Consider the following 22,626-nt stretch of genomic DNA (forward strand, 5'->3'; position numbering starts at 1 on the left):
TCTGGTATGGGTCCATAGTTGAGATTTATAGACTTTTAAATTGTAGGCGAGCTGAAATAGAGGTTTGAAACCCATGAAAGTAAATATATTAAATTAATTACCATCTTTGCCACGAGTAATGGACAATGTGCTTAAAAATATCCACAACACAATTTAAATAAACTGATTACTTCAATCCAAGTAATCTCAAGGTATGGTAACACTTAATAATAATAATAATAATAATAATATTGAGGATACAAATGATTCCCGATCTCCCGTAGCCAAAATTGTAGCCATAGCTGAATTGGTGACCGCGCCTAAATGAGTAGCCTTAATCAAAACGTCTAGTCTGCTACACATTACAACAAATTATACAAAATTACTGACACTTTGGTAATGTTGCCATCAACCTACAGCTTTACACACAGCCAGCTACTCTGTGGGAAAACACACTGATTTGTGTGCGTTAGCTTATGCTGTTGAACTGTTCCAATTTTACCTCAGCTGGATTTCTGTTACAGCAACGCTACATCTAGCAACAACTTCATCTGACTGATTGGCGCTCCACTGAGCTTTCTTTCTCCTGCTAGCATTAGCCGCGGTAGGCTACGGTTTGTTCGGTCAACCGCTACATCTCAGTACAGTGTGACAAGCAACGTTATGTCATGTACAGCATCGTAAAATGTAGCTTACACATTTAAAGGCTAAATAACAGAGATGACAAGCAGTGTTCACGTAGGCCTACAAGAAAAGACGATGGTCCACCTGTCCAGGAGCGGACGAAGCGATCTGGCAAAGCTGGTTCTAGAACAGGGGTTCTCAACCTTTTCTACTTTGAGGCCCACCTATTCATACTGGTAACGAGTCGGGGCCCATTAAAAAAGATCCCCAATTATTTTGGCTCATCTATTCTATTAGAATCTAATAATCTACTGTAAAGTGTATTAATGGGATGCGACATCACTCCCTGTTACAGATGGGAGCCCAGGAATTACATAAATGCTGTAAAAACATTTTTTTTAATTGTACGTATTGTATTAAAACTGTATGGATGTACCAGAAGCCAAACCCATGCATGCAGGTCATTCTCAGTCAAAAGAGATTAATGATCTAAAAGTGGAGTCTGGTCCATTAACACAAGAACTTACTGCCATGTTTGTGTTCAGCAAACAAGCAAGTTATTAAAACCAAGTAGTGGATATAGAACCCACTCAATGGGATTAGATCCTTACACGCCAACAAAGAAGGACTTTTCCGATGAAAGAAAAATTTACCACCTAAATTTGACATCAGTAGAATAAAATTTGATCCTATCGTAGCCAGAACTAAATACAAAGACAATAGTTATGCAGACTATTAACTTAATGTGAAGATAATTAACAGATAATCAACAGATTTTAAGTTTTTTTTTTAAAGATTGTGTTTATTTTTAGTCTTTTGTATTTGTAATTATTTGTATCTGTACATGCATGACCCCACCAGCTCTGCTGATCAACTTATCTTTAAATAAAGTCATTCATTCATTAGGAGTTGAAAAATTATCCATCCGTTGAGTTCCCCGACATCTCAGACTACCTGGTGCTGCAGACATCGTTCTATACGGACACACCGATGAAAACCTGGAAGAGCATGGAGGAGAACAACTTTTTATATGTGTCTGGGTTAAAGATCTGGGGATCAGGACACTACAAGATAAATCCTGTATCTTTTTGCCTGGGTAAATAGGAGTTTCTGGGCTCTTTGTGAAGGTTGCTAGGACGCTAGAAGTTTTAGTATCGGGTGGAAACAAATGACTGCCACTCGATTCCCAATCCTCCCTGCTCTTCTCTTCCAGCAGGCATCACAGATCCACAGCTCTCTCTCTGTATGTGTGTGTGTGTGCACAAGTTAAATGTAGGAGGAGGAATGTGACAAAAATAAAGGCTTGTCCTTCTTAATTTACCCACAAATGTATTTATTCCACTTGAAAAGTTTTTGGCAAACCAGCTACTGGATTTGGGACGCTACGATATCCTGAACTATTTAGTATTTGGCTTCAAACTTGGAAAAAATTAAAAAAATTAAAAAATCACAGCCCACTAGATGGCGCTTCGTGGCGCACTAATAGGCCATGGCTCAGTGGTTGAGAAACACTTCTAGAACATCTCTGCTATTGGCCTGAGCTTGTCTTAAAAAGTGAGCCACAAAACAATTCACGAGGCATCTGCTGAAATCTGGTAGATGTTTCGGTCTGAGGTTTTTTTTTTTGGGGGGGGGGGTCTGTCAGTCATGACTAAAAACGGGGACATTTCTGGGGACAGGCCACCAAAAACGGGGACGTCTGGTCACCCTATACCAGGTGTCTGAAAAGCCAGAGCAATATGCTGAGCAAATTATGCAAAAAACCTGAAACAGTGGCTAAGAAAATTTGTAGCGCATCAGGTCGAAGATGCGGAGCGTAACGTTGTAACATAATAAATACAAAAATTAAGTTCATGTCATTTTACTCGCATTGGTTCCTGTTCTTTCAGACACACTGTATAAAATAAAATATAGAAATAAAGTACAATGTGGTAGAAATAAAGTAGAAAATATATAGAGAGGATATTACACAGTTGTGCGAAGATATGAAGTTTATCTTCGAGTTGAGAATGTATATATATATATCACGAGTGAGCGAAGTGAACAAGTGAAAATATTTTCAACATGAGAAGATAAAACTTCATATCTTCGCACCACCGTGTAATGTTTTTTTTTTAATATTATATGGACACATCCACACAAAAAAAAAAGTGAATGAAAATAATTTTAATTCTGAACCGGTTCACCATTTTGACAACGCACGTCTAGTCAACGGGAAAACACTGAGAGTGACGTCACCAGAGTGAAATATTGGGAATTATTATACATACAGGACACTTTTTCGATGGAATAAAAACGTGTTCTATTCCCTTCTAGCGAGTTTCATTGATTTGGTTTGATAGCATAAAATATTATTAGCGTATTGCTTATCTTGCGTGTATTACATCACTCTACCCAATGGAGAATGAGCGTTGAATATGGTTGAATATGAATATTGCATGGTTGTCAAGACAACATGACATCACATGCTGGAGATGTAAAACTTTCGCGCTAGTGAGTGACAATTTGTGAACAAACATGGCCGCCAGGTTTCCTTCGTTAAATACAGAAGATTTTGAGAGAATTTTGGCTGCCGAGTCGCACCGTCGTGTGTCGATGTTGATTTTAAAAGTAACTCAGTAAATTACACAGGGAAAATAATAATAATCACTTTGACTGTGCTAGCATTAGCCTGCGCTAACACTACACTGGCTGGAAGGTAACTGGACTGCTGCACTAACAACACTGAGTCACAGGTAAGCTAGTGTCGGCCTTTGAGAATGCTGACATGAAGAGAGTGTATAATAATAATAATAATAGTAATAATAATATTGGCTGGCTTTTTTATGGTCTATCAGATATATTCCATTCAGCTACTCATCTTTGACTCGTTCAGAATCATGCTCGCTGAATGGAATATATCTGATATACCACAACACCAGACAATATGATTTAATTATATAAGATAAAGGAGATAAACCTCATATCTTCAAGCCAACGTGTGATTTTCTTTTTATCATTCCGACACATTCACAAACAAAAAGTCCCCAAATTTATCAAAACAATTAATCGATTTCCTCACAAGCGTTTATTTAACTGATCGCTATCAGTATGTTGATATAAATGGTGATATTTCTAGACGTACTGAGGTAAAGTTTGGTGTTCCACAAGGTTCTGTCTTGGGTCCACTGCTTTTTTCTTTATATCGGTTACCTCTGGGTGATATTATTCGTAAACATTGTATTAGTTTCCACTGTTATGCTGATGACACACAGTTGTATGTTTCTGCAAAACCTGATGAGAGACACCAGCTTAATAGAATTGAGGAATGTGTGAAGGACATTAGACACTGGATGCTTATTAACTTCCTTCTGCTTAACTCTGACAAGACTGAAGTACTTGTACTAGAACCACATGCAGCTAGAAGTAAGTTTTCTGATTCCACAGTAACTTTGGATGGCCTTTCTGTTTCTTCACGTGCAGCAGTAAAAGACCTCGGGGTGATTATTGACCCCAGTCTTTCATTCGAAACTCACATTGATAACATCACCCGGATAGCTTTCTTTCATCTCAGAAATATTGCTAAGATAAGAAATTTAATGTCATTACATGATGCGGAAAAACTAGTTCATGCTTTCGTTCCCTCCAGGTTGGATTATTGTAATGCCTTACTGTCTGGATGTTCCAATAAGTGCATAAACAAGCTCCAGTTAGTTCAAAATGCAGCAGCAAGAGTCCTTACTAGAACTAGAAAATATGACCCCATCACCCCTGTCTTATCCACACTGCACTGGCTCCCAATCAAATTTCGTATTGATTATAAAATACTACTATTGACCTTTAAAGCACTGAATGGTCTTGTGCCACAGTACCTGAGTGAACTTCTGCTCCTCTATGACCTGCCACGCCTACTTAGATCAAAAGGTGCAGGCTATCTGCTGGTACCTCATATAGTGAAGGCTACATCAGGGGGCGGAGCCTTTTCTTACAAACCCCCACAGTTATGGAACAGCCTTCCAAGTAGTGTTCGGGAATCAGACACAGTCTCAGCATTTAAGTCTCGGCTGAAAACATATCTGTTTAGTCAAGTCTTGTGTTAATGGTGTTTGAGGTAAAGATGTAGATCTGGAGGATCCTCAGACAGAGTGTTTTGGTAAACTGGGATGTATGGATGCTGTCAGTCCCCACTCGCTTGCTCACTCGAGTTTGTTGACGGTGTAGTGGCTGCTGCTTTATGTCCCGGGGCTCCCTCATGCCTGTGTTACCTTCTGGCTCTCCCCTTTTAGTTATGCTGTCATAGTTAGTTGCCGGAGTCCCTGCTTGTACTCAGTGCAATATGTATACTGTTCCAACTTATTCAGGTCACACTGGGCATACCTAACAACCTGTGTTTTCTCTCTCTTCTCCCCCCCCCAAATCTGTCCCTCTGAGTTACATGTCGGTCCTGGGATTGAGATGCTGGCCTCTTCTGCTCCTCAGACCTGCCTGGTCCATCCTGGTGCCCTGTGTCTGGTTGGAGTCTCATCGCATTGCTCCTGTGGAGGGCGGCCCCATGTGGACAGTTGGGGGTCGTGCCTGGAAGACGCTCTGGACACTTGCAGTGGTGTTTTTGTGGCTGGGGACTGCAGTTGACTTGCTGACTTTGGGACTGCGGTTGTCATGAACGGTTTTGCACTCAGGTTTCCGTTGGTGGGGGGTTTATAGCATCAACGAAGCTGACTTTGTTAGGAGTGTTAATGTTATAGTCATTTTGTCTGTTGTTGCCCAAATGAGGATGGGTTCCCTTTTGAGTCTGGTTCCTCTCGAAGTTTCTTCCTCGTGTCGTCTGAGGGAGTTTTTCTTTGCCACCGTCGCCACAGGCTTGCTCGTTGGGGATAAAATTAGCTCATGTCTTAAGTCGTTCAAATTCTGTAAAGCTGCTTTGTGACAATGTTTATTGTTAAAAGTGCTATACAAATAAACTTGCCTTGACTTGACAAGTGACAGATAGAGATTTATGTCCCGGTTTTGGTTCTCCATGTCCTGGATGGAGCTCAGATGTCAAGTCAAGTCATTATCTGTAGCCGCTTATCCTGTTCTACAGGGTCAGAGGCGAGCTGGAGCCTATCCCAGCTGACTATGGGAGAGAGGCAGGGTACACCCTGGACAAATCGCCAGGTCATCGCAGGGCTAACACATAGAAACAAACAACCATTTGCACTCACGGTCAATTTACACCTCCCCCCTCCCCCATATGTCCCTCTGAGTTCCATCTCAATCCTGAGATCGAGATGCTGAACCTCTTCTGCTCCTCGGACCTGCCTGATCCATCCTAGTGCCCTGTGTCTGGTTGGAGTCTCATCGCATCGCTCCTGTGGAGGATGGCCCCATGTGGACAGTTGAAAGTCACACCTGGAGGACACTCTGGTCTCTTACAGTAATGCTTTTATGGCTGAGGACTACAGTTGACTTGCTAACTTTAGGACTGCAGTTGTCATGAACAGTTTTGCACTCAAGTTTCTATCAATGAAGAGTTTATAACATCAACAAAACTGACTTCATGTTAAAACTGTTAAAAATGTTATAATCATGTTGTCTGTTATCACCCAAATGAGGATGGGTTCCCTTTTGTCGAGGTTTCTTCCTCATGTCGTCTGAGGGAGTTTTTCCTTGGCACCATCGCCACAGGCTTCATCATTGGAGATAGATTAGGGATAAAATTAGCTCATGTTTAAAGTCACTAAAATTCTGTAAAGCTGCTTTGTGACAAATGTTTATTGTTAAAAGCGCTATACAAATAAACTTGACTTCACCCACCAATTATCCTAACCTGAATGTCTTTGGACTGTGGGGGAAACTGGAGCACCCGGAGGAAACCCACACAGACACGTGGAGAACATGCAAACTCCACACAGAAAGGCCCTCGCTGGCCGCTGGGCTCGAACCCAGAACTTTCTTGCTGTAAGGTGACAGCGCTAACCACTACACCACTGTGCATAATCACAAAACAGCTTTACAGAATTTTAATGACTTTAAACATGAGCTAATTTTATCCGTAATGATGAAGTCTGTGGTGACGGTGTTGAGGAAAAACTCCCTCAGATGACATGAGGCAGAAACCAGACTCTAAAGGGAACCCAGATGGTGTATTTCTGAGTAAACACTCGTGTGTGTGTGTGTGTGTGTGTGTGTGTGTGTGTGTGTGTGTGTGTGAGATATTAGGTGCTAAAGTAGAGTAAAGATAAAGTTGCTGCTACTCAGGGAGTCTGTAGTGTCAGTGTGGAAAGATATCAAAATATCCATCCATCCATCTTCTACTGCTTATCCAGATCCGAGTCGCAGGGGTAGCAGCCTAAGCAGAGCAGCCCAGACTTCCCTCTCCCTGGTGTTGCGCCCGGCTCTGTTGTGCTATGGCTGCCTCATTCCTCCTACATATTAGTTATGAGTGGCCCGGTCTTCCAGCTCCCAGGCTGCAGGGGGAGCTGATCAACTTGGCTGGCTGGCCATGGTGGCCAATAGGCCAGCTGATTGGTAGTTGGGTGGAGGGGTTTAAAAGCACCTCCTCCAGGTCTGTCTGGGGTCTCATTCTTGCTCTGGCTTGGCTGCTCTGGCCCTGTGGCTATGAGGGCTGGCTGCAGCCTCTTCTTTGACTCTCTCTCTCTCCCTCTCCCTTTATCTTTTTACGCACTACACTGCATGAAGCTGACTTTCACTACACATTTGAGTAGCTTACATTTACTGACTGGGTTTGAATCTCTTTTAATAAATGATCATAGTATAACGTTACGTTCGGTGTGGTCTCCTCTATGTTATCTCCGCTTTGAGCCAAGTGGGCATAACATATGGGGGCTCGAGCCGTCTTTGTTCCCGACGTTTTCGTTGTTTAAAAAGATACTGTATGTAGTTCCCTAGAGTTGTGAACCGGCATATGTTTTGACTAGGCTGCTCTCATTGCTATTGGTAGAGCGTGAGGTGTGTAGAGCGACGTCATTGGTCTTAAGTTTTTGTGAATGAAGGAGACGTATTTTGGCCTGCCGGTTTCTCACAGTGTTTGTTTTGGGGGGATTTACATCGTAAGTGTAACGTTATACATGTTTGATCGGGGAAGAGTTGAGCAGAATAGAGCATTTAGTCCAACCAGTTTTGTTTATTTTGTTTCTTTTTTTGCGAAGTGTATTTGTGATCCCGTAACAGGGTATCAGCGTGCAGAGCCTAGCCATCCCCATTCTAGAGCGTTTCGGCGCTTGGGTAGGCCGCAGTGTCACTGGAGCCTGGACCTTGGGCACCGCCGTGGATCTCCGTGCTGGATCGATTAACGGGACAGCTTGGCTCCAGCGGTATAGGTGAGTGAATCCTTTTGGTTCGCTGATCCTCGGTTCTTGGGCTCAGTGTGAAGATAGGTTAGTCTAGTGGTGGGTAAATGTTTAGGGGGAGCTCTGCTGTTATTTTGTTGCGTGTATTACAGATCACTTTGCTTGTAGTTTATCGTGTTTGGTTGGTTAAGTTAACCTGAAAGGCAACGTGTGTTTTTGTTTGTTGCGCATTTTTTTTTTTGATCGTTGAGTGTTGTCAAATTAGTATTAGAAAATGAGCGTGTTTGATGCTTTCGTTGCGTCCCCATCTGAGGCGTTATTTGCGGCTTTAACTAAAGAACAGTTGAATAGTGTAGCCGACCATTATGGGATCGAAGTAATGTTGCCTAAATCAGCAAAGAAAGATGAACTTGCTACATTTATTTCTGAGCGCTTGAAGGAGAAGGACGTATTGCCTGGTACCAAGCCACAGGAGCAGACGAGTCAGGGGGCGTCTTTATTGAAAAGTCCTTCGAGTCCAGTAATGCAATCGGGGCAATCTAGCAAATTATCTTTCGAGCAACAAAAAGAATTGCTGCAAATGCAACATAGCTTGTTAATGGAACAAAAACGATTGGAGGCTAATGAAAGAAAAGGATCGTCAGTTGGAGTTGAGACGTTTAGATCAGGTCCGTGTAGTGGAGCGAGAGAAGCTTAAGGTCTCCTCGCCATCGGGCCTGGCCCATATGGTTAAATTCCTTCCTAAATTTGATGAAAGAGATCCTGATGTGTTTTTCTCTTTGTTCGAGAATGTGGCTCTTGATCAGGAGTGGAGTGATGAAGAGAAAGTGTTACTATTACAGACAGCTCTGATTGGGCGTTCGCAACAAGCTTTTATTGCTCTGTCGCCTTCCGAAAGGAAGAGCTATAAATCGGTTAAGGAGGCAGTGTTGAAGTGTTATGAATTAATTCCCGAAGCTTACAGACAACGATTTCGTTCATGGAAGAAATCTGATAAGTATACACATGCCGAACTGGCTAGAGATTTGTCTAGTTTTTTCAACCGTTGGCTTGTAGCTGAAGGTGTTGAGTCATTTGAGGCATTGCGCGACTTAATGATTTTGGAGCAATTTAAAAATCTGTTGCCTGATCGTATGTGCACTTATGTTAATGAACATCCAGTAAAAACAGCGTCGGAGGCTGCTGCTCTCGCAGATGGGTTTGCTCTTACTCATAAGAATCAGGTGCGTGATTTTGTGCCACGGCAAGGGTATAACCGCGGGGGGCAGCGCTTTAACTACTTTAATGCTGTACCATCTATGTCTGATTTAGCCACTCCAACAAATTCTGATCAAACACAAAATCGTAACGCAGAAAACTGGCCTGTTTGTCATTTCTGTCTGGAGCCAGGTCATTTCAAAAGAAACTGTGCGAAAATGTTGAACGAACGTAGAAAGAAGAATGAGCGTGATAAAGTGGGGCTTTGCGCATCTTCTATCTGTGCTACGCGTCAGTGCAAGGGGGTGGTAAAAACTGATGGGCGTTCGTTCGTTCCAGGAAAATCTGATCAGACGTCTTGTGTTGTATCGAACGAGTTCAAAAGTGGTGTAAAGGGGCAGTGTGATGAGCGTGACAAAACAACTGTGGCCGACATGACGGACTATGCTCCGTTTGTCACAGAGGGTTTTGTCTCGCTGGTTGGTGACACTTGCCGTGTTCCGGTAAAGATCCTGCGCGATACTGGGGCGTCTGAGAGCTTTATATGTCAATCAGTCCTGCCTTTCTCGTTTACTTCAGACACGGGGAACGTTGTGTTAATTCGGGGAATTGGGCTGCAGGCTTTTCCAGTGCCGTTGCATAGAATGCAATTATTTTCTGGTTTTGTGAATGGCGAAGTAACCATGGCTGTGCGTCCATCTTTGCCCATAGATGGAATAGACCTCATTGTGGGAAACAATCTGGCTCGTGATTGTGTTTTTCCCGAGCAGGTTGTGCCGCCGCCAGTGGTTAGAACCAAAGTTTCACCATCAGCTGAGCTAGTTAAGTGCGGTTCAGATTTTCCAGAGGTTTTTCCAGCGTGCACTGTGACGCGCGCCATGGCGCGTCGGGAAGCTGCGCAACCGTCTGACGAATCTAAAACCACTTTAGCTCGACTTTTCATTCCTGAACTTCCGGCGTCATTGTCTCGTGATGACATTGTTGTGGCCCAAAAACACGATCAGGGGTTGCAGAAATATTTTGATCTGGTTGCTGATAAGGATAATACGGGTCATGGTTATTTTTTGCAGAATGATTTGTTACTTCATAGGTGGTCGCCTACTGCTGACACTGATGTGGTAGGTCAGGTCGTGCAGGTGGTGATGCCTGAGGAATGTCGGGACAAAGTGTTGGCTACTGCGCATGGGGACATTTCTGGTCATTTCGGGGTCAAAAAGACTTACAATCGTGTGTTGCAGTACTTTTTCTGGCCACGCATTAAAAGGGATGTTGCGTGGTTTGTGAAGTCGTGTCATGTCTGTCAGATTGCAGGAAAATCTGACACTGTCATTAAACCGGCTCCATTACAACCTATAGCGTCGGTGGGCACTCCCTTTGAACATCTTATCATCGATTGTGTAGGTCCTTTGCCCCCCTCAAAATCTGGCTGTGTTCAGTTGTTCACGGTAATGTGCCAAGCCACCAGGTATCCCGCTGCTTATGCGCTTCGAACCATTTCAACAAAAGCCGTTGTTAAGAGTTTGACTCAGTTCATTTCAATCTTTGGGCTACCTAAAGTCATTCAAAGTGATCGCGGCTTGAATTTCATTTCAAGGACGTTTGCTGCTGCGCTCAAGCAGTTGAAAATACAACACAATTTCAGCTCTGCATATCATGCGCAGAGCCAAGGCGCGCTCGAACGTTTTCATGCCACACTCAAGTCTCTTCTCCGCGCGTATTGCGTGGAGATGAAACGTGAGTGGGAGGACGGTTTACCGTGGTTACTAATGGCTGCGTGAGATGTGGTGCAGGAAAGCACCGGCTTTAGTCCCAATGAACTGGTGTTCGGCCACAAGGTGCGAACTTCCTTGTCTGTGTTGGCAGATGATTTGGATACATCGGATCCTCCTGAGAATTTGGCCAGTTACGTTCTGGGCTTCAGGCGCAGATTGTTTCTGGCGTGGCAAAAAGCCAGCGAAAATTTGACTGACGCGCAAAAGAAAATGAAACACAACTATGATCGCAAGGCTGAGGTGCGTGTCTTCAGCCCTGGGGATCAGGTTCTCGCGCTGTTACCCTTTCCTGGTTCTCCATTCGTTGCCAAATATTCTGGTCCATATACAGTCGTTCGGCAGGTTTCCGATGTAAACTATGTTGTCGCTACTCCTGAGCGTAGGAGAAATACGCAACTGTGTCACATTAACCTTTTAAAGCCATATTTCTCTTCAGCTCAGGTGGAGAGGAAGGCTGAGGTTAAAGCTGTTGGTTTCGTTGCGGGGGAGTGCGCTCCTCAGGCTCCGGTGGCAGGAGAGGATGGTGTGCGCTCTCCTGATGACGCGATTTTGCATGCACGTTTGAATAACTCTGAAACTTTAGCTGACCTGGATGTTTTTTTCAGTCATTTGGAATTACATAGGCGGGAGGAATTAAAAGTTTTGATTTTGGAATTTTCTTGTTTGTTTTCAGATACACCGTCTTGCACCAACTTGATGGAGCACGACATTGATGTCGGAGATGCAACACCTATACGACAGAGATTCTATCGCGTGGCACCCGACAAGCGTCAGAGTTTAGATGAGAGTGTCCAGTATCTACTTGATAATGGGCTAGCTAAGCCATCGTACTCTAGTTGGTCGTCCCCGTGTTTGCTTGTTAAGAAATCAGACAACACCTTCAGATTCTGTACTGATTACAGGAAGGTGAATGCGGTGACGAAACCAGACTCTTACCCGTTGCCTAGAATAGAAGATTGTATCGATCAAGTTGGTGCAGCACGTTTTGTTAGTAAATTCGATTTACTTAAAGGTTATTACCAGGTTCCGTTGTCTCCTAGGGCTCAAGAGGTGTCCTCTTTCATCACTCCTACTGGTCTCTACTCTTACACCCGCATGTCGTTTGGGCTACGCAACGCCCCCTGCAGTTTCCAACGACTCATGAACCGAGTCGTTGCGGGACTGGAGGGGTGCGCGGTGTATATTGATGACGTCGTTTGCTATGCAGATACGTGGGAGGTCCATCTGTCACGCATTCGGGCACTGTTTGAGCGGTTGGTGGCAGCAACCCTCACAGTGAACTTAGCTAAATGTGAGTTTGCTCAAGCTACAGTGGAATACCTTGGTAAGATAGTTGGTCAGGGCCATGTTCAACCAGTTAGGGCCAAGGTCTTGGCGATAGATAATTTTCCACCTCCAGCGACAAAAAAGGAACTGATGCGTTTCTTAGGGATGATCGGGTATTACCGGAGTTTCTGTTGTAATTTTTCTTCTGTTACGGCACCTTTGACTAATTTACTCAAAAGTTCAGTGAAGTTTCAGTGGTCTGCTGAGTGTCAGCAGGCCTTTGATAATGCCAAAGCACTGTTGAGTTCTGCGCCCGTCCTGGCGGCTCCTAGGCTGGATGACCCGTTCCAGTTACAGGTTGACGCTAGTCGGGTTGGGGCGGGTGCAGTTCTTTTACAGCGGGATGCAAATGGTGTGGATAGACCAGTCTGCTACTTTTTCAGAAAATTCAACCGTCACCAGTACAATTATTCTACGATCGAAAAGGAGGCTCTTGCCCTGGTCTGGGCCCTCCAACATTTTGAGGTTTATGTTGGTGGTGGTGTGCACCCACTTATTGTTTACTCTGATCACAACCCTTTAACTTTTCTTTCTTCTCTCCAGAATCCCAACCAGCGCTGGATGCGTTGGGCACTTTTTCTACAGCCCTACGAGTTGTCCATTAGGCACATTAGGGGCGTGGATAACATCATGGCGGACGCCTTGTCTCGGGCGCCCGAGTAAAAGGGGTGTCCTCCTTCTGTATCGTCTTCACCTCTTCTCACTTGGCTGTCTAGGCGCCAGGTTTAGCTGGGTGGATGTGGTGAAGGACTGTATGGGGGGGGACACACTGTTGGGGTGGTGGAGTGTGGGTGTGTGAGTATATGTGTATGCATGTAGTTAATGGCTTTCAGGATAACTGTGTCTAATGTACTGTAATGTTTTTTAATGTTTTAGTCAAGTGTGTGTTTGTATGTTGGGGTTAGGATTGCGTGTGGTCCCTGTCAGAACCCAGGCATGGGTGTCTGTCTTATGGTGGGAGTGATGTTGCGCCCGGCTCTGTTGTGCTATGGCTGCCTCATTCCTCCTACATATTAGTTATGAGTGGCCCGGTCTTCCAGCTCCCAGGCTGCAGGGGGAGCTGATCAACTTGGCTGGCTGGCCATGGTGGCCAATAGGCCAGCTGATTGGTAGTTGGGTGGAGGGGTTTAAAAGCACCTCTTCCAGGTCTGTCTGGGGTCTCATTCTTGCTCTGGCTTGGCTGCTCTGGCCCTGTGGCTACGAGGGCTGGCTGCAGCCTCTTCTTTGACTCTCTCTCTCTCCCTCTCCCTTTATCTTTTTACGCACTACACTGCATGAAGCTGACTTTCACTACACATTTGAGTAGCTTACATTTACTGACTGGGTTTGAATCTCTTTTAATAAATGATCATAGTATAACGTTACGTTCGGTGTGGTCTCCTCTATGTTATCTCCGCTTTGAGCCAAGTGGGCATAACACTGGCCACCTCCACCAGCTATTCCGGGGGAATACCGAGGCATTCCCAGGCCAGCTGAGAGTTGTAATCTCTCCAGTGTGTCCTGGGTCTGCCCCAGGGTCTCCTCCCCATAGGGCATGCCCAGAAAACCTCCCTTGGGAGGCATCCAGCGGGCATCCTAACAAGGTGCCCAAACCACCTCAACGACTGGCCCACTCCCATGTCCGTCAAAGAGGTTCAGCGGTTCTTAGGATTTGCTAACTTCTACCGCAAGTTTATCAGGAACTTTAGTTCTGTAGCAGCACCCATGTCGGACCTCACCAAAGGGACAGGTGGATCTTATGTCTGGTCTCCTCAGGCGGAAAAGGCGTTCAAAGACCTCAAGGATCGCTTCTGCACGGCACCCATTCTGGTCCTCCCGGACACCTCCCAACCATTCATCGTGGAGGTGGACGCCTCGGACAGTGGTGTCGGCGCGGTGCTCTCTCAACGTTCAGAAGGAAAGCTGCACCCCTGCGCTTACTTCTCCCACTGCCTGAGTCCTGCGGAGTCCCGGTACAATGTGGGGGATCGAGAACTGCTAGCGGTCAAATTGGCCCTTGAGGAGTGGAGGCACTGGCTGGAGGGAGTGCAACATCCATTCCTGGTTTGGACTGACCACAAGAACCTGGAGTACCTCCAGCAAGCCAAAAGACTGAACCCACGACAGGCTAGGTAGGCCTTATTTTTCAGTCGGTTTGACTTCACCCTCTTGTACCGCCCCGGCTCCAAGAACACCAAACCTGACGCACTATCCAGGCTGTTCTCTGCCACTAACAGGGAGAGTGAAGTCGGGCCTATCATCCCTGTGTCCCGGATTGTGGCCCCTGTCCGCTGGGGTATTGAGGAGGCCGTCCGACGAGCCCAACGCCAGGACCCCGGTCCTGGGACGGGGCCACCGGGCCTCTTGTACGTCCCACATCAAGCCCGGGCCAAGGTTCTCCAGTGGGGTCACTCTTCCCCTCTCACCGCCCACGCGGGAGCTCGGAGGACCCTGGACTTCCTGAAAAGACGCTTCTGGTGGCCTAACATGGAGAAGGAAGTAAGGTCATTTGTCCTGTCCTGTGAGGTCTGCACCAGAACCAAGAACCCGCGACAGCGTCCCCAGGGTCTCCTGCATCCTCTGACCGTTCCCCGGCGTCCCTGGTCCCACGTGGCAGTTGACTTCATCACGGGTCTCCCGGAGTCTCAAGGTAACACTGTCATTTTGGTTTTAGTCGACAGATTCTCAAAGGCCTGCCGCTTCATACCACTGTGCAAACTCCCTTCTGCTCTTGAAACAGCGAAACTTATTTTTAATCATGTCTTCCAAGTCTTTGGTCTCCCACAGGACATCGTCTCAGACCGAGGGCCCCAGTTCTCCTCCCGAGTGTGGCACGGGTTCTGCAAGGTCATCGGAGCCACTGCCAGCCTCTCCTCTGGGTTTCACCCACAGTCCAACGGCCAGACGGAGAGGCTCAACCAGGACCTGGAAACCACCCTGCGAGGCCTGGCTATGGATAACCCGACATCGTGGAGCACCTGGCTGCCATGGGCAGAGTACGCCCACAACACCCTGCAGTCATCGGCCACCAAGCTGTCGCCATTCCAGTGCCAATTCGGGTTCCAGCCACCTCTGTTCCCGGACCAGGAGGAGGACGCAGGGGTGCCCTCGGTCAACCAATATGTGAGGTGGTGTCGCAAGACCTGGAGCAAGGTCAGGAAGACCCTCATCCAGACCTCCAGAACCAACCAGACTCAGGCCAACCGCCATAGAAGACCTGCCCACGCTTTCCGCCCTGGGCAGCGGGTTTGGCTGTCCACTAAGGACCTTCCGCTGCGGGTGGAGAACCGCAAGCTGGCTCATCGCTACATTGGTCCCTTCAAGGTGGTGTGCAGGGTGAACCCTGTCTCCTACCAGCTCCAGTTGCCCCGGACTCTGAGGATCAACCCCACATTCCATGTTTCCCTGTTGCGGCCCGTACTGACGTCCATGTATGCCCCTGCCCCTAGGAACCCCCCACCCCCCCACATCTTCCAGGGTCAGACTGTGTTCACCATGCATCGCCTGCTTGACTCCCACCGGGTCCGCGGCGGGCTGCAATATCTTGTGGACTGGGAGGGCTATGGTCCTGAGGAGCGCTGCTGGGTTCCCGCTCGGGACGTTTTAGATAAAGAACTGTGTCGGGACTTCCATTCGGCCCATCCGGATCGCCCTGGGAACGTCAGGAGATGCTCCTGGGGGGGGGGGGTGTCCTGTTAGGACTGGGACTGTTTTGGCCTCTAGAGGCCGCTGTTATTTCATTTTCTTGTCATGTTTGTTTTGGCCTCTAGAGGCCGCCACTGTTTCTGTGTTTTATGTTTGTTGTTTTCCATGTGTCTTGTGCCCCGCCTAGTCCTCATTAGTGTCACCTGTGGCCTATTTTAGTTTGTGTATTTATACCCCTGAGTTCAGTCCTCTTGTCACGGAATCTTTGTGCTGTTATGTTTAGCTCCAGTTTCCTCTGTACCGTGTTCCTTGTCTTTTTGGTTTTGCACTTTGCTTTGCTTTTTGGACCTAGTATTTACTGTGTTTTTGGATCTGCTGAGCGTTGGTATTTTTGCCTTTTCTTTCCTGTTATTTTTGGCTTTTATTTTGTACTTTGGATATTTCTTATTTTTTCCCTTCATCTTCTGAGCTTTTTGGATTTTTGTAAATATTGTAAATAAACCTTTTGATACTTTTTCTACTTCCGCCTCACGCCTCTGCATTTGAGTCATCCCCCTGGTGGCCTAGTGGGGGTTTGCTGGATTATCACACCAGCGAACCAGGTTCGAATCCCAGCAAAACCCTAACACTGACTCCTTTTGATGTGGAGGAGCAGTGGTTCTACTCCAAGTCTCTCCTGAAGGACCAAGCTTCTCACCCTGTCTCTAAGGGACAGCCCAGCCACCCTGTGGAGAAAACTAATTTCTTCCGCTTGTATCCACGATCTCGTTCTTTTGGTCACTACCCACAGCTCGTGACCATAGGTGAGAGTGGGAACGTAGATGGACCAGTAAATTGAGAGCTTTGCCTTTTGGCTCAGCTCTCTCTTTACCACAACAGACCGGTTTAGCATCCGCATCACTGCTGACGCTGCCCTGATCCTTCTGTCCAACTCCTGCTCCCCCTTACCCTCACTCGTGAACAAAAACCCTGAGATATTTAAACTCCTCCACTTTAGGTAGCAACTCCCCCCTGACCTGGAGTAGGCACTCCACTCGTTTCCGGCTGAGCGCCATGGACATGGAGGTGCTGATCCTCATCCCAGCCACTTCGTACTCGGCTGCAAACTGTCCCAGTGCATGCTGTAAGTCACAGATTGATGAAGCCAACAGGACCACATCATTCGCAAAAAGCAGAGACGTGATCCTGATGCCGCCAAACCAGACTCCCTCCGCCCCTTGGCTGCGCCTAGAAATTCTGTCCATAAAAGTTATGAACAGAACCAGTGACAAAGGACAGCCCTGGCGGAGTCCAACATGCACCGATAATGAGTCCGACTTACTGCTGGCAATGCGAACCAAACTCCTAGCTGAACGACTTCCGACCGGTGGCACTCACTTCACATCTGATGAAGACGTTGGAGTGGCTCTTCCTCAGCCTCCTCAGACCCCAGGTGCAACACGCCCAGGACTGTCTGCAGTTGTGTACTGGGCAGGTGTTGGTGTGGAAGAAGCTATCCTTTACCTGCTACAACGAGCCCACTTGCATCTGGATAAGGGAAATGGCACAGTGAGGATCCTCTTTTTGGACTTCTCGAGTGCCTTCAATACCATCCAACCCCTTATGCTTCAGGACAAACTGAACAGGATGCGAGCGGACCCTTGCCCGGTCACCTGGATCTCCAGCTACCTTACTGACAGGCCGCAGTACATCAGGCTGAAGGACATCACGTCCGACACTGTGATTACCAGCACTGGAGCACCCCAGGGCATGGTGCTGGCCCCTCTTCTCTTCACCCTGTACACCGCGGACTTGTGCTACAACTCGGAGATGTGTCACATTCAGAAGTTCGCCGATGACACAGCCATAGTGGGGTGTATCAGGGACGACAGAGAGGAGGAGTATAGGAGCCTGGTGAGGGACTTTGCCATTTGGTGCAATAGGAATCATCTGCAGCTCAACACCTTGAAAATCAAGGAGCTGGTCATTGACTTTGGGAGGTCCAGACCAAGGTCACGACCAGTTCTGATCGAGGGAGTCGAAGTGGAGGCTGTGGATTCCTACAAGTACCTCGGGCTGTGGCTGGACAGCAAGCTGGACTGGACTTGCAACACCAACCACCTGTACAGGAAGGGACAGAGCAGGCTATACTTCTTGAGGAGGCTGCGGTCCTTTAACATCTGCAGGAAACTCCTGTGGATGTTCTATCAGTCTGTGGTCACCAGTGTCCTGTTTTACACCGTGGTGTGCTGGGGGGGCAGCACATCCAAGGAGGACACATCCAGGCTGGACGGCTCTGTGGTCGGCATGAAGCTGGACTCTCTGGTGACGGTGGCAGAGAAGAGATCTATGGACAAACTATTGAACATCATGGACGATGCCAGTCACCCTCTGCACACCGTCATCAGCAACCAGAGGAGCCTGTTCAGTGACAGAATGCTCCTTCCCAAGTGCAGGACGAACAGACTCAAAAACTCCTTTGTCCCTCACGCCATCAGACTGTACAACTCCTTTCTGGGGGGGAGGAGGGGTAACAGGAGGACAGAGGACGGGAAGGAGGAGCAGTAGCCAAGCCTCTCCTGCTAGGTGTTTTTTTTCCTCCATATTTTATCTCATCTCATCTCATTATCTCTAGCCGCTTTATCCTTCTACAGGGTCGCAGGCAAGCTGGAGCCTATCCCAGATGACTACGGGCGAAAGGCGGGGTACACCCTGGACAAGTCGCCAGGTCATCACAGGGCTGACACATAGACACAGACAACCATTCACACCTACGGTCAATTTAGAGTCACCAGTTAACCTAACCTGCATGTCTTTGGACTGTGGGGGAAACCGGAGCACCTGGAGGAAACCCACGTGGACACGGGGAGAACATGCAAACTCCGCACAGAAAGGCCCTTGCCGGCCCCGGGGCTCGAACCCAGGACCTTCTTGCTGTGAGGCGACAGCGCTAACCACTACACCACCGTGCCGCCCCTCCATATTTTATATGTTAATAATTAATTTCTCAAAGTTTTCTCTATTTATGATGCAATGATGCTGCTGGAATTTTAATTTCCCTGAGGGAACCCTCACAAAGGGATCAATAAAGTTCTATCTATCCATCCATCCTGGTCATACAGGGACCGAATGGCCTCATGCCATAATATATATATATAATTTTTTTTTTTAAATAATGACGTAGATGTAATGTGTGCACTTCCTCCCCTGACCGCCTGAGGGCGCATGTCGGGCTTTTCCCTTTCTCCACTCCAATCAATCAAAGCAACAGAAGACCAGGAGTGCTGGGGAGGGGAGAGGAGAGGAGAGACACAGAAGAGAAGAGAAGACACCAATACGGGCTTTCCGAGCGAGTATTAGTAATAAAGTGGAGAGATGGAAGAGCAGAAGAGGAGGAAGAAGAGGAGGACTGGGACTCAGGGGTAGTTCGGCTTTGCGTGTTGGAAGGTTTCCTGGGGGAGGGAAGAAGAAAGAAAAGACAAGAAAAAGTGGGATTTTTTTTAGGAAGAGAAGGAAAATCTGCCCCAGGTGCTGGAGGGGCCCTGATGCCCACCGTGCCCTCTCTCTCCCCGGCTCTCTGCCATGGGGGAAACTAAAGTCATCTACCATCTAGAGGAACAGGAGACTCCTTACCTGGTGAAGATCTCAGCCCCTGCTGACTCGGTCACTCTGTCCGACCTCAAACATGCCCTCAAAAAACCGCACTACAAGTTTTTCTTCAAGTCCATGGACGCCGACTTTGGGTGAGGGCGGATTTACTCTCTCTCTCTCTCTCTCTCTCTTTCTTCTGTTTCTTTTTGTAGCTGCTGTTTTGTTTCAAGTTGCCGATTTGTCGCGCGGCGCCGCTTTTCTGGTGTTGAGCTGTTTTCCGGATTAAAACCGCTCCAGAGCTGCAACTTCCGGCTCCATGTTTACTCTGAGTGCGAGTTTTAAACCTTAAAATCCCTTCAGCAGAGACTTGGAGGCCTTTAAAGCGGCGTGTGGAGGAAAAAACCGCCTCACAAACAAAGTCGGGGGGAAAAGTGTGTGTGTGTGTGTGTGTGTTTGCTGTGTGAGAGAATGAATAGCTCAGCATGACTACACACAAATGTTCACGGTTTAGGACGTAAGAATTTTTTTTCTAGGACCTGAATAATTCGGATGACTTTTTTTTTTTTTTTTTAAAGCAAACAGTTGTTTTTTTTTTTTTTCTCGCTTCAGTTTAAAGCTGGTGTGTGTGGTCCGTTCTTTTGTGATGTGCGCATGCGCAGTGCAGACGCCATCTGTGCCTCACGGTCACGCAGGGTTTGAACGATACACCGTATGTTTGACATACCGCGATACCGATCATACCTGTCAACTTTGAGGTTTGAAAAAAATGGATATTTCCCAGATTTTTAACTCAAAATAAGGGAAAATTTTGGAAAGTCATACCCTTCACCAAAAGTGGGTGTGTAGTTGAATGGGGGGCAATTTTCTATCTAGTATTTGTGATTTCCTGTACTCTGGTGCATGTTGGTGATAGCCAAGACCCAAACTCAATATGCTTATGGTTTATAGAGTGCATTTGTGAATAAACTATACATTTTTTATTTGCTTTCAGTGGTACCAGTTATTTCCCAAATTAAGGGCTAAAATACGGATCTTATGTTAAAATAAGAAAGGTCATTATATAACCAGTCAATAAATTCAATTCCATTGCAATTTATTATGGTTTTACCATAGTCATGGTCTCGGAACACTAGATAGACAGAGTAATAAAGAGAGAGTAATATAAGATATTAAACCAAGAGTGATTTAAAATGGGTAAGTTTCAGATAGAAAATAAAACAATGAGTGGATAAAACAGTTAATACACCAATTAGTTTACACTAGGCTATTTATGAGGTCTTACCCAGGACATACTTAATGTAAACATGTGTAGCTTAGCTTTGATTATTTGGGAGGCTTTCGTTTTCCCTATGGAAAATTTCTTTGCGATGGAAGAGTCTGGGAACATTCCAGCCACGCACTTGTTGAAATCATCAAAGAAAGAGAGGCTAATGTTTTTCTTAGCTATTAGCATCGCCATCTTCACCTCAGACCTTATCAGTGTTGCCAGATACTGCTGACGTTTTCCAGCCCAAAATATGTTCAAAATGCACTTGAAACTGCCCAACTTGGGTGGGAAACCGACCAAACTGGCAACACTGGACCTAATCACTTGTTCAGCCTCGCCTCCGGACGGAGTTATGTAATTACTGATGCCTGAGAGGGCGGGGACGTGAATTGATGGCCCGACTTCCTGCTGTAAACTCCTGTCAGAGGCGCGTCATGAATTCTGGACCTACCGACTTTTTTTATATTGTGAAAATACGGGACTTTTATATAATGTGAAAATGCGGGATATTTTCGGGAAAATAAAAAAACGGGAAGACAGCGGGAAATAAGTCAAAATAAGGGATTTCCCGGGAAAAACGGGAGGGTTGACAGGTATGATACCGATACAGCTTGACGCTAATTATGATAATAAGGTCGTTTTGTGTTTTCAAAACGCTGCATTTGTGATTAGTCTCATCACCCAACGTGTGTGCGCTTTTTAAAAAGTATGCTAACTCATCCGTCTTGTCTTCGTAAAATACTTGAACGTTTATAAATAGGCCGCGTATCAGTTTTCCCCATAACAACAAGCATGGTCGCCTCACAGCAAGAAGGTTCCGGGTTTGAGCCCAGCGGCTGGCGAGGGCCTTTCTGTGTGGAGTTTGCATGTTCTCCCCGTGTCCGCGTGGGTTTCCTCCACAGTCCAAAGACATGTGGTTAGGTTAATATGGGACGGCACCGAACTCCCAACTGCTCCCCGGGCGCTGTTAGCATGGCTGCCCGCTGCTCTGGGTATGTGTGTGTGTGTGTGTGTGTGTGTGTGTGTGTTCACTGCTCTTTGACGACCATAAGAGTTTAACTGGCGATGTGAAGTAATCCATTTCTAGAATAGAATTTTTTTTTCTACTTTTTTTTTTTTTGACCCGAATTTCCGTGTGTACTTGGAAAAAGTTTGCGGTTTTAACTTTTGTCGTAAGTTAAAGCAAATCATTGGCCATAAAAGCGAGGTTTTTTTGGGGGGGGGGACTCAAGTTGGTCGCCGCCGAAAGAAATTCACGTGCGAAATGGCAGATTTCTCAGGTATGTTTTATGACTTATAAATCCACCATTTCGCACATGAATTTCTTTCAGCGGCGACCAACTTGAGTCAGAAAAATTCTCTTTTACGGCCAGTGATTCGCTTTAACTTACGACAGAAGTTAAAACCACAAACTTTTTCCAAGTACACACGGAAATTCGGGTAAAAAAAAAAAAAAAGACAGTAGAAAAGGTAAAAACAGCTATTCTAGAAATGGATTGCTTCGCATCGCCAGTCAAACTCTTAAGGTCGTCAAGGAATATCAAGTTAGCTTGCTCACCACGGGCTTGTTGCTATGGGGAAAAATGGACACGTGACCAATTCCTGCAAATGGCCTATTCTATCCAAGAATTTCTCACCCCGAAAGATCAAAGTTAATGGTTTAACTAGCGAACGTTAAATTTGTAGATTGTTCTCGAAAAAAAAACCCAAGTAAAATTCTTTTTGATGCAGATTCTTTATTGTGATACAATTTTGTTTATCAGTTTAAAGCTTGTCTCTACATTTTAGATCAAGCAACAAAAATGGATGTATCCGAATTCAGAAATTTACTCCGGTTTGATTTTTTTTTTTTAAAATTAGTTCAGGCTAACTCCTTCGTCTTGTCTTTTCCTTTCCTTTCATTCTCTTCGTAAAATTCTTTAACGTTTATAAATTCTGTCCTAAAATTTCTCACCCCTGAAAGATCAAAGTTAATGGTTTACTAGCGAACGTCAAA

The 22,626-nt window shown here is 46.1% G+C and overlaps 2 protein-coding genes across 2 annotated transcripts in view; one reads left to right on the top strand and one right to left on the bottom strand.

Annotated features, from left to right (window-relative positions):
* Positions 1–19,690, bottom strand: part of pcyt1aa (phosphate cytidylyltransferase 1A, choline a) — a 38,027-nt gene extending 18,337 nt beyond the window's left edge. Inside the window, exon 1 of the mRNA XM_060928088.1 lies at positions 19,406–19,690. The gene's annotated coding sequence lies outside the window, so the exon portion shown is untranslated. The remainder of the gene's footprint in view (positions 1–19,405) is intronic.
* Positions 19,037–22,626, top strand: part of dvl3a (dishevelled segment polarity protein 3a) — a 31,734-nt gene continuing 28,144 nt past the window's right edge. The window contains exon 1 of the mRNA XM_060928059.1: positions 19,037–19,515. Within this exon, the coding sequence (XP_060784042.1) occupies positions 19,355–19,515 (161 nt within the window). The 5' untranslated portion in view covers positions 19,037–19,354. The remainder of the gene's footprint in view (positions 19,516–22,626) is intronic.

This window comes from Neoarius graeffei, chromosome 1, assembly GCF_027579695.1.
Source record: "Neoarius graeffei isolate fNeoGra1 chromosome 1, fNeoGra1.pri, whole genome shotgun sequence".
Classification (NCBI taxonomy): Eukaryota; Metazoa; Chordata; class Actinopteri; order Siluriformes; family Ariidae; genus Neoarius; species Neoarius graeffei.